Source organism: Amborella trichopoda, chromosome 8, assembly GCF_054954075.1.
Source record: "Amborella trichopoda isolate Santa Cruz 75 chromosome 8, AtrichopodaSantaCruz75HAP2 v2.0, whole genome shotgun sequence".
Classification (NCBI taxonomy): Eukaryota; Viridiplantae; Streptophyta; class Magnoliopsida; order Amborellales; family Amborellaceae; genus Amborella; species Amborella trichopoda.
Window position 1 is genome coordinate 39,269,797 of NC_142343.1, and position 14,109 is coordinate 39,283,905.

Sequence of the window (14,109 nt, forward strand, 5' to 3'; positions counted from 1 at the left end):
GCTTCTTCCATTGCAATACAATGAGTCCCAATGTTCTAGAAACAACCTGACAAGAGATGGAGAGGGTTCACATGAAATAAAGGGAAACTTATCAAATTACCCAAAAGATATTAACATTTTAACACTTTCCCCGTGTTTTTTTATTTAATTTCAAATTTACCCATAAAAAACAAAATGATCGTGAGTTCGAATAATTACAAATGGACAAAATGTTAAATAATTCAACTCTAATAGGTAATTTGATAAATATCCCTAAATTAAATAATACCTAACAACATCCAGCTATAGCTCCAAAATTCCAAAATCTATGTAATATAGAAAATTATATCACCATCTCAGAGTTTTTTTCTTTCCAGGTTTGATGCAAGAGGTGGTTTTTCCAGCCTTTTTATAGAGATGGCATGTAACATGATTGATGAACATATTAGTTAAGCAAGAAGCCATTACGCTAGAGTCTTTTGTAGGGTGGTTAGTAATGGATGACATCATTATTTGAGAAAATCTGCATAACCTTCCATGCATACAAATCGAGCCACCCTTAAACCACGTAACGGGCTATCAAGCACAGTATCCATGTGCTATGGAGCTCATCATCTCAACCCTTAGGTTCAGGCCCAACTCCCAACATACCTCAAATCCCATGAGCTATCCCGGCCCCACAAAAAAAAATAATTTTAAAACCACTATATAATTTCCATGATAGAAAGAACTGCATAAGAAAAGATAGGCTTATTTCCAGGAACTAACAAAACAGAAATTTTTATTCAGAACCAATAAAAATATTGTCATACCTGACCACCACTGATGATTATATTAATTCGCCCCCCAACTGCATCACCTAACCCGGTAATTTTAAATTCACGAACAACATCCGATGGAAGAGGCTTCACATCGTGAGAGACCCTGCCAATCCCAGTTGGCAATAAATACTTGCAAAGGCATTGACGTCCGGACTGCACAATTATTTATAAATGGATTATGAACCATCCCCCACATTAAGTATAATACATCAACAACCCAATGGATCCAAGTGCAGGAAACTTCTTAAAATGATACTTAACTACTTAATGAGCTTCTATGGCAGTGCAACACACAATATAATAATTTATTTGGAGATCATTTTTTGAAGTAAAAATCACATATACATCACAAATCACATGTGGCCTTATTGGAGCTATATCGTACTCCAACAAAGCTCAGAATAATTTTGCAAGAGATAAAGAGTATGCAGCATCCAACATAAATTTGACAAATTAAAATAGGTAATGAAAACAAATATATTTAAAGTTTTCGGGTCAAAGGCAACCGTTATGGATAACTGTTGGTATCTCAAGCAAACTAACTAAAATAAAACAGTATTTCTCATTTCCAATGTCTGCAAACTCAAACTCACCCAAGGACTCACTTGAGTCCTGGAGCGAGGCGACTTGGCAGTCCCAAATGGACTCGACTCCTATCCAAGCAAGGTGAGTTGCTGATTAGAACACTGAAAAGAGGGAAAATTAACAAAAGTGCAAAAAAATAAATAAATTCAAAAAAATGAAAATTCATGTAACCTACATGGAAAAAAAAATTTCTGAAGGCATAATATTAATTCCTGATGGCAAATTTTAACATTCAGTGATCATAATTCCTATTCAAATGAGCCCCATGAATTTCAAAGTTCCCACTTCACATTAAAGAGTAAAGACTCATGTTAATCATATGCAACAAGTCAAAAACCACAGACACACACTGCTGTAGTCAAAACACTCATGGTCACAAAGAGAATTAGAGAAGCACAAAAATAAAAACGACACTGCAACAGAAAACTATATCAGTCTACACTCTACAGCCGATATGAACATTGCGGAGGGTCATAACAACCCTGGTGACAAGGGACGGCCGCCCAAACAATGTTCAAAAAGGCGTAGGCGGCCGCCTACGCGGACACCCAGACTCAAAGGCGGTATGTGTTGTTTTTTTTTTTTAAGTTGGATCCCCCACACGTCCCCCCATTTTATTGTATATATTATATAATAATAATTACAAATTAATACTATGTTTTTGGTTTACCAATAAATAAATGCAAAAAGTATTTTTGATTAATTAATAATTACGAATTAATATTATTTTTTGGTTTACCAATAAATTAATAATTATTATTACATACAAATAGGCTTTTTGATAAATTAATATTTACAAATTAATACTAATTTTTTGGTTCACCAATAAATTAATAATTACTATCACATGTAAAAAGCATTTTCGATAAACTTTAATAATTATAAATTAATATTATTTTTTGGTTTACCAATAAAATTATTGTTACACGCAAAAAGTATTTTTGATAAATTAATAATTACGAATTAATACTATTTTTTTATTTACCAATAAATTAATAATTACTATCACATGTAAAAAAAACATTTTTGATCAACTAATAATTACGAATTAATATTATTTTTTGGTTCACTGATAAATTAATAATTATTGTTACATGCAAAAAGCATTTTCAATAAATTAATAATTACGAATTAATATTATTTTTTGGTTTACCAATAAATTAATAATTACCATCACATGCAAAAAGTATTTTCAATAAATTAATAATTACAAATTAATAATCACCCACAGGTCTCCAAGATAAAAGGTCAAGATTAAATCTCATAATGATAGCAAAACCCGAGCTTTTATTTTATATAAACTAGCTATTGGAAAGGGGGGGGAGGGGGTGCTCATTCTCTTAACACTAGATATCTCAATCTCTCTCTCTTTGAGCCTGGGGGGGAACGCCCCTCTCTAATCTCTCTATTTCTCTGTCTAAATTAGGGTAGGAAGCATAAGAAACCCTAAGGGGTGGGGGACTGGCACGCCCAAGCCACAACACCCTAGCCGTCTAGTTTGTCCATATGCTCATGTGTTGAGCTTGGTCAAGGTTATCCCATGTCATGCTCACGTAAGGCCTTTAAATGGCCACAAAACCAGAACAAAAAAAAATTGAAGCTCAGATTTTTGGGGGAAAGCCACATTAGTACAATGTTAAAGTAAAATATAACAAGATCAAGTGATATCAACCCCAAAAAAAAAAATCATTAGTCGGAATTTGAATTAGAGGGGATAACTCGCCAGGCCGCCAAGCCCGAGGGACTTGGGCGATTAAAGTTGGATTCATGAGTTATCCAATACTGCTCATTTTTCTAATTGAATAAATGAGGAAAAAAGAATTGACGAATATGACATTGACAATACATATACAAGTGATTAAAAAAAAAGATGAACTAACATAATCCATGAAGTCAATAGAAATAGAAAGGTTAGCATAGCCAGAAATGGTCGGGTCCAACTCCAAAACCAAATTGGAAAAAATTGTTTCCCCAACTATTTTGGACAAAATATTGCAGTTTCTACCAGGCCACAAACAATACAGCTGATTTGACAACCAGTCAGACAACTAAAAAACCGAACCAGACCCTTGTCCGGTTTGATGTCTGGTCTAGTTCTATAACACTAACACAGATATTAGAATAGACAGAGAATATGATGTTCCACTAAACGCAACACCATAATTAAAAACATTCTAAAAATATTTCTAAAAGGTTCTCAATAATGGCAAATGGAGTTTTTTGGAACATCACAACAATGAGTCAAAGAAAATATATGCCATTATCAATAAGATTTAGTCCCCCTACACTTGGGTCAAAAACAAGTCAGATCTTTGACAAAAAACCGCACTACACATAACTTACATAAAGGAGAAGGTTATTTTCAGTAGACAAGACAAGCACGTCAGAAAGCTGAAGCCATCCATCCTTGATCCTGTAATTATATGACAACCAAACGGGAGAGAAAATAATGATGCGCCAAAAGTGACAACAAAAACACAAATACAAGTAGTAAACATAATGGGAGAGAAAATAATGATGCACTACCTCGGGCGCGTCACAACTACAGGCAAGGCTGCAATTGCAGGAATGGTCCAGTTCATATCAGGCTTCATGTCATAAAGAATTTCTTTATGCCTCGCACCAGTTTGAAGCCTAATGAAGAAAAGCCCTTTTTGTTCTTGGAACACAAAACAAATAAGTGGCACTTCATCAACATCAGTAGCCAAGAAAACCTGACAAATAGATCCACATCGAAAAATATAAGAAATAGTAACGGAACAATAAATTTGCAAAAAAAAAAATTGAAGAAGCAATAAAGTTGGATTTTTTAACACAAGATCAATCAACTCAGGGACTTGACATGGAAACCCAGCAAGTCACTTGATAAACCACGAAGCTCGCCCGAGTCAATCCATTATGTTCTCAATAGACTCAGCCATGTCAAGTTGATATGACTTGGCTCGAGACCAGACAAATCCAAACAAACTCGGTGTTTAATAATTAATTTGAAAAGTCAGAAACTGTACTGCCAATGATTGTATAGACTTTAGAATTAAGTTCTATACAAGTGGATCAAAGACATAAATATTTATCACAGTTTATCAGGACAAGCTGAAAAAATCCATAATGTCAGTCTCTCACATTCTACTCTATTTATAGACAGGCTACAAGTTAATCACATCCAACAACACAAATACATCAATATGGTAATTACCCGTTTATCAGTCATCAACAAGAATGGAAGCAAAGCGTTCAGTGTGTGAATTACTTTCTATACAATATCAGCATGTATAATATCGCATGTGAACCACTACCTTACTAGCCACTGGCTGGGCAGACCTTCCCTGCCAGATCTTGTGTAAACAATATGCTTTTGATTGCTCTTCTACCACAAAATCTTTGACCAGGAGACTTGATGCAATGGTGACACTGGCATCAACAATATCAACACGCCACACAGAATGTTGCATCTTCCCTGCCGCATGAACTCATCAACACAAACCTTGAACAATTCAAAAGCGTAAAAAGAATCAATATACTGAAAGGAAAATAAAACAGACCCTTGTGATAAGTTGCAATTACAGGAATAGCATCACTAGTCCAAATTATGCTTTCTTCCAAATCATTCATTATGCATGATTTCCCTCTTTCTTCAACAAAAATTGCCTGCCAAGAGAATGAGATCAGCAACATTTGAGAATACATGAGCAGTGCCCCATAACCGCCAACTACTGAATGCATCAGAATGCCACTTGCAACTCAACATCAGAGGCTTGGGAGAAAAGGAAGATGTTAACTCATTGAAAAGAAATCTGTATTATTGCAAGTATAACAGTGACAGACAAGTATACAATTGAGAATGCTTATTAATCGTCATCATCATCCTCAAAGCCTTTTCCCAATTAATTGGGGTAAGCCACAAGAATCCTGGTCCGATCTTATATTCTAGATTCATGACAAGTTTTGGCAAAGTTTTATGTTGGCTGCCTATCTAACAAAACCTCCCGCTATAACTATGCTTGGGACGGGTTAACGGAAAGTGTAAGGTCCTCATCCTTCTTAGACCATGAGAATGCTTATTAATGATATTCAAAGAGACTCTGATTTCTAGGAAGTCCTCAAGTACAATAAAAGAGAACCAGCCTAATCAATTTACATTAGTGACAGTCACATACAGAAGGACACTATGTGCCAAGCTTCAATTCACTTTCCTGTTAAAGTTGACATCGATACAATAAAACCAGGTACCAGTATAGTATATTTGAAGATTCAAATAATAATTCAATGTACCATAAAAAGAGGATGGACTTAAGAATTAGACTTCAGTTGTTTCCACATTTCACCAACATACCAGATGTGATGCATGATTGCATTCTATGAGCAAGATCAAAATGCGAAAGAAGAAAATTGTGACCAAGGAAACATTAAAGCACAACTAGATAATTCTCTCGTTCAAAACGGAAAAGATAAATGTAGAAAATAATGAATAATTATGTCCCCTTTCTCTCACAAAATACAACTAGTTTTAGTAAAGTTTATTTTCCATTTTTCAAAATTATTTTATATAGCTTTTTCTTTTTCTTTTTCTTTCACAACAAGATCTCAAGATATCCACCACTATCTCTAACCTTCCACATTCTTAATATATAACCCTAATTACATTTTATTTCCCAATTTATTTAGCATTAGGAATTGACCAGGGCTTTTAATTATGAATATTGGCATGGAAGAGGAGAAAGAACGAAGGGGACAGGAGATGAGGGTGGGGTGAATTAGAGAGGGACCCAATAACAGACAATAAAGGGGCTAAGAGTGACTTAAAGAGGAAAATAAAGGTTTTGGAAAGAGGAAGAGAAATAGGAATAGGAAAGAAATCATAGGAAGAAAATATGTTCAGAAAAACACGGACATTTTTTAAAGAAGAGAAAATCAGGAATCTAAGATAAATCCAAAGAAAAGTATAAAGAAAGACGTACATTTTAGAGGGGAAAAATACAGAAAAGTATAAAGAAAGACGTACATATTAGAGGGAAAAAATACAAACCACCATCCAAACCTCCTGTTTAGGATAAGCAAGGTTAATGTTTTCTTTTGAGTACAGATAAAAGATATAGTTGAGCTTACAATATGACCTCAATCCACTCTTATCATTGAAGGTTATAAACATTTGAAGCTGTCTAGGAGTTTCTAGCCTTAAAATCCCTTGAGAGCATGTAAATATACTAATATAGTGAATTGTATACTTCAGTGGGAGTGTATGTTGACTTACTAAACCAAGGTTATGGGGTCTATGACCTGGGTCATGTTCAAAACTCATTTTCCCGTAAGCCTTCATGAGGGGCATCCCTTCTGGAGGTTAGAGATATGCCTAGAGGTTAGAGATACCCCTAGAATCAACGCTCCAAGAGCCAAGATTCATTAATATGCGGAATCGAGTTTCCGACATCAATGGAACCGAGTTTCTGACATATGTGGAACAAAGATATGTTGTTGTTTCGAATCGTGATTCTAACATATTTGGAATCAAGTTTTTGAAGTATATAGATCATAGATCCATGCCTGTTTGAGATCAAGATTTACAATAATATGGACAATAAAATGCGTTTGACGACCACTACTAGGAATCGAGATTTCATTTTTATGGATAAGGAAGTCACAAGCACATCTTGTGCGTCATCAACTTTACAAACGTATATTGAATGTCTCTTATTAGAAGGTTTCCCAAATTTTAAAGTGATTGTGTTGACTATTGAACTTACAGTCATTATATACAAAAGATAAGTATTTCTAAATTGTGATTTTGACTTCATTATTATAAAGACAAAATAGGATTATGTCTACGCCATGGTTTTACTTTTAATTATATGTGTTGTATTTACCAGTTATATTTTAAATTTAAAGTAAAGGCCATCCAGGATGGCACAAGTAAAATAATGAAATCTTGCAACCACTAGAAGCTTTTGAAGGAAGATTTCTACTCCAATTGAAGTGGAATCAATATTTAATCCTCACTAGAATCCAGTTTCGATATATTTGGGAACATCTACCCACAATTAATGGGTTCAAGTTTCTAAAGATGTGTTGGATTCCGAAATTAAGGAGTGGATTTTCCTTAGTTTCGATAAATGGTTTCTAAAGATGTGTTGAATCGAGATTCCGAAACAAAGGAATCGAGTTTCCTTGGTTTTGAAAAATGGTTTCTAAAGATGTGTCAAACCGAGATTATGAAATTAAGAAATGGAGTTTCCATGGTTTCAAAAAACGGTTTTCGTGGAGATTCCTTAATGGAAACGCAGAATCAAGTTTCGAAACCGGAAACACAGTCGATGGAGAGATTCTGGTAACTATGGCTAAGACTACAGTGGGATACCCCATCTAACCCTAGATATTGATCATCTTGGTTATGCTCTCCCCCCAATTAGTTTTAGATTTGCCATAAGTGCTTCCCATCCTAAGGGGATTTGGCAAGGATCGAGATCAGTGCACCATCAAGCAAGGTGATCTGAAGTGGGGTGTACAAAAGTCCTTTAGAGGCGATCCCGAGGCAACTATTTCACATAAAAAAGCTACCTTTGTTTAAATGAATAGCAGATTTATTTTAATGGCAGTAAGGGAGGATCCTTATATTGCAGTAGGGGTTTATTTTATTGTTTTTAAAATTGTGCAAGAGGTTCATGTAAGTAGACTTGCAGGTATCATTGCTTAAAAATTTTGGATACAGGTACTCTGCTTGAGCTACATTGCCACCTTCCAATAAAACATGGGCCCCTAAAGTTGCCCTGTTAGAGGCCCAAGCCTAAAATTTATTCATGATAACTGGGACAGACCCGAGATTAAGGTCCAAGGAGCAGCCAGGCCCAATCTTGTACCTTTTACGATAATTAAAAAGCATATAAAAGTTTTAAAAAAAGTAGGAGAGGGTGAAATTTGTACGTCAATAATACTAACTAGCATATACAATATACACACACTAACCATCGAAGCCTAACTCATTAGTTATACATTATTTTCCTTTTAAAATCGACAATAGATAGGGAAATTTATCAAAAACTAGTCAAGAGATGAACCATTTAATATTTATCAACTTTTTTAAATTTCATTTCAAAAAGCCCATACTAAATTTTAGAAATTCCATCAAAGGAGACTAATCATGTGTTGAGATTTCTAAGAGGGTAACTTCCAATTTTCTCCCTCCTTCCAAAGTTAAGTCCAAAGAACTTGTTGATCCACATGCTTTACGTTTATATAATCTGAAAAAATTAGTATGCTCCAAGAGCAAAATGTACATTTGCTTCTTCACGCAAAACCCTATCTAAGAGTATTTTGATGACACCAAATTTTGGGGACGTAAACTACTCAACCTAGTTGTTCTAAGTAGGGTGAGGACCTTGTGAAAACCTTAAACTTTCCCTTAACCGAACCCAAGCCTGGGTAAAGGAGGTAGGTTGTATAAGAAAGGCAGCCAACGTAAAACTTTACGAAAACTTTTTTTTTCAAACCACTCAACATAGTGACCTAGTGGAAAAAAAATAAAAACTTAAAACATGCACCTTGGAACTTCCATGGAAAAAGTCGTTTTATATTTTAATAAAAACCGGGTAGGGCCCTCAATCCCCACTAATTTACCCAAAAAAAAATTTTATGGAAAAAGACATGCCTTAGGCTAGGATAAGTATAAGAAAATTTCCTTCCCACCTCGGTTGCTTTTTAATAAATTTTCCCTCAAGAACATGTGTTTTGAGCACCTAAAGTGTGTGTCAAAAATTTTTGTTTTTTAGGTTTGTCACTAGTTTGAGTAGGTCACTTCCCCAAGATTTTATATCCCTAAAATATTCCTAGTTGGGCTTCTGCCTGATGAAGCAAATGTACAAGCAAACAATTCTTGAGTTTATAGAAGTAAAAGCCATATATCCAGTGAACCAATGGTTTTCTTAAAAACAACTTTGGAAATAACTTTCAAAGGAGGAGCGAAACTGGAAATTGCCACTCCTAAAAATTCGAAGTGTCCTTTGGAGGGACTTTTTAAATTGAATAAGGCTCTTCTGAAATTAAATATAAATAATTTGTCAAAGTTCATTTCTTTGATGGTTTTGATAAATTTTCCATATCGATATAATGTCCCACGTGTATGTGTGTGTGTACATATATGTATTACAGTCACTCTCCCGCTCTTTTCTCTACATTAAACTAATCTCTCTCTCTCTCTCTCTCTCTCTCTCTCTCTCTCTCTCTCTCTCTCTCTCTCTCCCCCCCTCCCTCCCCCAAACGCCAATCTTACTAGTCTCTCTAATGCGACCAAAAACGGTATTTTGTTAAAAGCACAATTAGTTTTGATCTACATGAATGATCAAGTAGAAGGAAGTTGGAGAGGGATGACGTAGATGGCTACTCATTTGCAGGCCACTTTCCTCCTCTTCTACAATTTTCCTCGCTCCCTCTTTTCTCCAAGGACTCATCGGTTATTGCTACTACATCACTCTCTCTCTGCACAAACCAAATTACATCACTCCCCTCAATGCGCTCTCTTTTCCACAACAAGTCTTAGTATTCTCACTCGACACAACCCAAATTGTTACTCTCTCCCCCCCCCCCCCCCCCCCCCCAAGCCAACTCTCTCTCTCTCTACACAAAGCCACCCTCTTACTTTCTCTCTCTACATAAACAATCCTACAAGTCTCTCTCTCTCCGCAAAGCCAATCCTACTAGTTTTTCTCCTTCAATCTCTCTCCCTAACCAAATTGTCCCTCCCCCACCCCACCAAAAAAGAAAAAAGAAAAAACTCTCTTTCTCTCTTGACATGATGGGCAATCTGGCCAATGCCAGCCTTACTTATGCGTTGGGCAAAGAGAGGCAAGTACGTTTAACTTTTTGTAGAGAAAGAGGGAGTAGTAGGGTTGGCTCACAGTATAGAGAGAGAATAAATAGTAGAGTTGGCTTTACCCGCAGAGAGAGAGATAGGGGCAAGTGATGAGAGAGAGAGATGGGTCCTAGGTTAGAGAGACAGAAAAGGAGAGCTAGTTCTACGTTTAGTAGAGAGCTACATTTGTGGATTATTAAGAGAGAAGAGATGGTTTTGTGGCTAGGGGAGAGAGAGTTAGATAGAGTTTTATCCATTGAACATTTTAAGTAAAATATAAAATAAATAGGTCTTAGCTTTCATAATCGGTGTATATGCATGGTAGTCATTATTTTTTAAAGTCGGATCCCTCCTAGCGAAATTTTAAAAAATTTATGCCTTTTATAACACCTAGATAAATTATAATCAGAACAGAAAGAACCAGATAAGTCTAGGAAAGGCCAAACCAAAAATAGTTTGGGCTAGTCCTCTAGGGCACCAGGGCAGTCTGGGTCCGAGGGTCTTAGGCCGGGCTTGAGCCAACCTCTGAAAGGTGGCTATGTAGGTCAGGCACGTGTATACAAACAAAATATTAAGCCACAACACTGACGTGCCTGCTCACAACCGCCACTCATAATGCAGAAATAATCAAAATAAATCTACCACAATCTAAGCATCCTCACTTGCTGCCATCAAACATATTTCTTTTATTCATAAAAGTCAAAAAAATACAATGCATAAATGAATGAAGAACAATGGAAGCACTTATTAGGAAGAAAATGCCTCGGATCACCTCCAAAGGACTTTAAGCACACCCCACTCCCGATCACCTAACTTGATGGCACACAACTCTAGGCCCCTTTTAAATCTCCTTAAGATGTGAAGCTTTAATGGCAAACCAAAACTAGATGGGACATATGAGAGAGCACAACCGATATTGTAGGTCACATAGACATACTACACACCAAGGCACATCACACATCACACATAAGAGAAGCGCTTTTGGTCTAGAGAGAAAGTGGAAAGAGGGCCATGTGGGACAGAAAGAAAGAGGTCGCATGTGTCTTCGAGTGTTTTCCCATGTGTCTTCTAGGGTATATTGATAATGGTATCTAGAGAATTAAGGTTAGACATCATATTGAGATTTAGGACATCATATTGAGATTTAGTCTAATCTGTTGATCTGCGGTGATCTGTAGAGTGAAGAGAGGCTCTTACCTCAGCACTCCATTCTCTCAACCAATCATCATGATTAAGCAAAGGATCTAGAACCCTTATCCCTATGTTTCCTTGACCCCTTCTCCTTTTATTTACTAATTTTCAGCAATATATTTATCATACTAAAAATTTGAATATGGGCACTTTCCATAAACTCACAAGCCACCTTCCTCCCTTTCCTTCACAATATCTAACCCACAATATGATGCAATATTATGCCATATCGTGTAAGAGAGAGAAGAAAAACTCTCCAAAAATGAGGCATGTGGGTCATGGAAACCCCTTGTGGGCCCCATGCCCCACAGCATGTGGGCCAGCCACATATGGGCCCTTGCCCATTGTACCCCACGTGGGCCCCCTATAATTTAAAATCTCAAAATTATTTTTAATACCTCACTTAGTTTTTTGAAAATGGCATGTGAAATTTTCAGTTGAAAATCAAAAATAAAATATTGACTACACTTAAAAAGTTCATTGTAGTGATCAATAATTATCTGAAACACAATTAAACACAATAAGAGAGTATTGGATCCATTGGATCAAGGTTATGGGAAATAACTAAGGGACTTCACCTATGCTAGCTCTCAAGGTCTAAAGTCCATCTTCTCAAACCAACCCAATGGAATCCATGACCCACAGTCTATTGCAGAGGCCCATGCTTGGTCCATCAAGGTTGGCCAATAAATAAAGGGAACATACGTCTGGTGTGTGGATTATTGGATCCCCCTAAAGACAAGTCATGTCCTGCATAAACATGTGCATGATGTCGCAATGATGCAAAATGGCAGCACATGTACACGCCTTACCCCAACATATCACTTTCCATTTGGGGGTAGCAATGGGTCGGGTCCAGCTGAACCCGGACCCGAACCCATACCCGACGGGTCCAATTTAAACGTGCTCGTACCCGTATCCAACGAGTAATGTTGAACCCGACACCAGTATGCGTACCCGACCCTGGAAAATAGGAAAACGCTGAGATAAACTCATAGAACTGGTTCTAAACCCCTGCAACTGAATTCAACTGAAAGTTCGCTGAAAATGGAGAAAAATACCATAAATTTCACATATCTACCAACTTGATGACGCCTTCAACCCACTCCTACTCCTTCGATGAGAGGCTCCATTAAAACCACCCTTCTATTATTCATACTCTCTTCCCCTCTCCATTCCAACCACCATGGCCACTCCCTTTGATCAAGAGCTTCTCATGCAACTCTCTGAAACCTAGGGTTCAATTTTGACAATGCAAGCAAAAACCTTTGCATGCCAGAAAGCCATCAAAAAATGGCTGGAGTTCCAAAAAACTGAGTCAATCTCATCGGTTTTTTGACTGAAAAAATGTGAAGGAACACCAAAATGGACAAAACGATGGCGATTTTTGCCGGAAAATGGTGGTTTAGGGCCTTATTTTTGCCCTAATTTAGAGAGAGACAGAGAGTTCCCTTTCTCTCCAAAACGACGTAAAGGCTCTATGAGGTTAGGCGACTTCGTTTGGGGATTTTACAATTTAGGGTTTCAACTTTCAATTTTCAAACAATACTTAAAACAATAAGTACATTTTAATTAGATAATTACATTTTAAAGTATTAATAGAATAATTAATTACTAATTTATATTTATTTAAAATCCTAAATATACTTATATGTATATATTAACTATAAGGTGATTATTTTCAGGTCACCGGTCAAGTATGGGTCGAGCCCACTAGGACCTGTACCTATACCCGAAAATTTTCGAGTATGCATTGTTGGACCCAGACCCTACCCACAGGTCCAAATTTGGACCCATACCCAGACCCAGACCCGGTTTGAGTATACCCACCGCGTCCCAGGTTGGGTCCAGGTCCATTGTCAGCCCTAATTTCCATATGCATATCATATGTACAAGCAAAGCAGTAGTAGGATTTTCGCCATTGCCCTAACAAACCACAAATTGCACACCTGCATCCTCCTAGCGACTCCACTTTGGTAATCTCTCTTATCTCAAGAAGGGCCAACCCTACAAACCCTCCAAGGTTACGCCTTATAGCCCAGAGCTAAAGAGTTTTGGACTCCATTCCCGGGCCTAGACCATCAAACCCAGGTGAGTCAACGCATTGGGTACTATGAAGCATGCCACACTAGTGATACATGGACCACACTCCCACTGGAGCCCAGTATTAGTCGTAGTTCTTACATGCTTTCAAGGCCTTTAAAGGACACATCATTGTCCTACCGCCTAGGTGGGCACCTAGACGACCAAGGAACCCTAGGCCACCTCACCTAGGCCTGGGCAGGCATATAAGGGCGTCAATTCCTAGGCGCCCGCCCAAGCGGCCCAGCGTTCAATCTTGGGCGGGCACTGAGGAACAGGGCCCTATTTGGGATGAAAAAGATAGCCTTTGAAGGGCATTTGGATCTTTTGACTCACAAAGAAGGGGGAAAAGGTTTATTTAGGGGTATTCTAAACCACCAAGGTGAAAAGAATTCAATCCTTACTAAAAGCACCCAAAATTGTTATTTTTTGCAAAAAATATTTAATCGAGAAAACTTGTGAAGTTTGAATAATCATCCCAAAGCTTACCTAATCCTATTGGAATTATTTTTAGGGTGCTTGTGAGGGTATTAGTAGGCTTTTGGGTGAAAAACATAAACAATTATCTCCTCTTTCTTTTCTTTTATACTTTGTGTTATCTTGTATAATGCA

The 14,109-nt window shown here is 37.0% G+C and overlaps 1 protein-coding gene across 14 annotated transcripts in view; it reads right to left on the minus strand.

Annotated features, from left to right (window-relative positions):
* EMB2771 (E3 ubiquitin ligase) overlaps nt 1–14,109 on the minus strand; it is a 79,707-nt gene that overhangs the window by 55,809 nt on the left and 9,789 nt on the right. For all 14 annotated transcript variants that reach the window (XR_016061378.1, XR_016061379.1, XR_016061380.1 and 11 more), the window contains 5 exons: nt 4,928–5,033; nt 4,682–4,842; nt 3,912–4,099; nt 3,729–3,798; nt 792–953 (listed from right to left, as the gene is read on the minus strand). Coding sequence is in view for 9 of the 14 variants with exons in the window: in XM_088874588.1 (XP_088730714.1) it covers nt 792–953; nt 3,729–3,798; nt 3,912–4,099; nt 4,682–4,842; nt 4,928–5,033 (687 nt within the window). In the remaining 5 variants the exon portion in view is untranslated. The remainder of the gene's footprint in view (nt 1–791; nt 954–3,728; nt 3,799–3,911; nt 4,100–4,681; nt 4,843–4,927; nt 5,034–14,109) is intronic.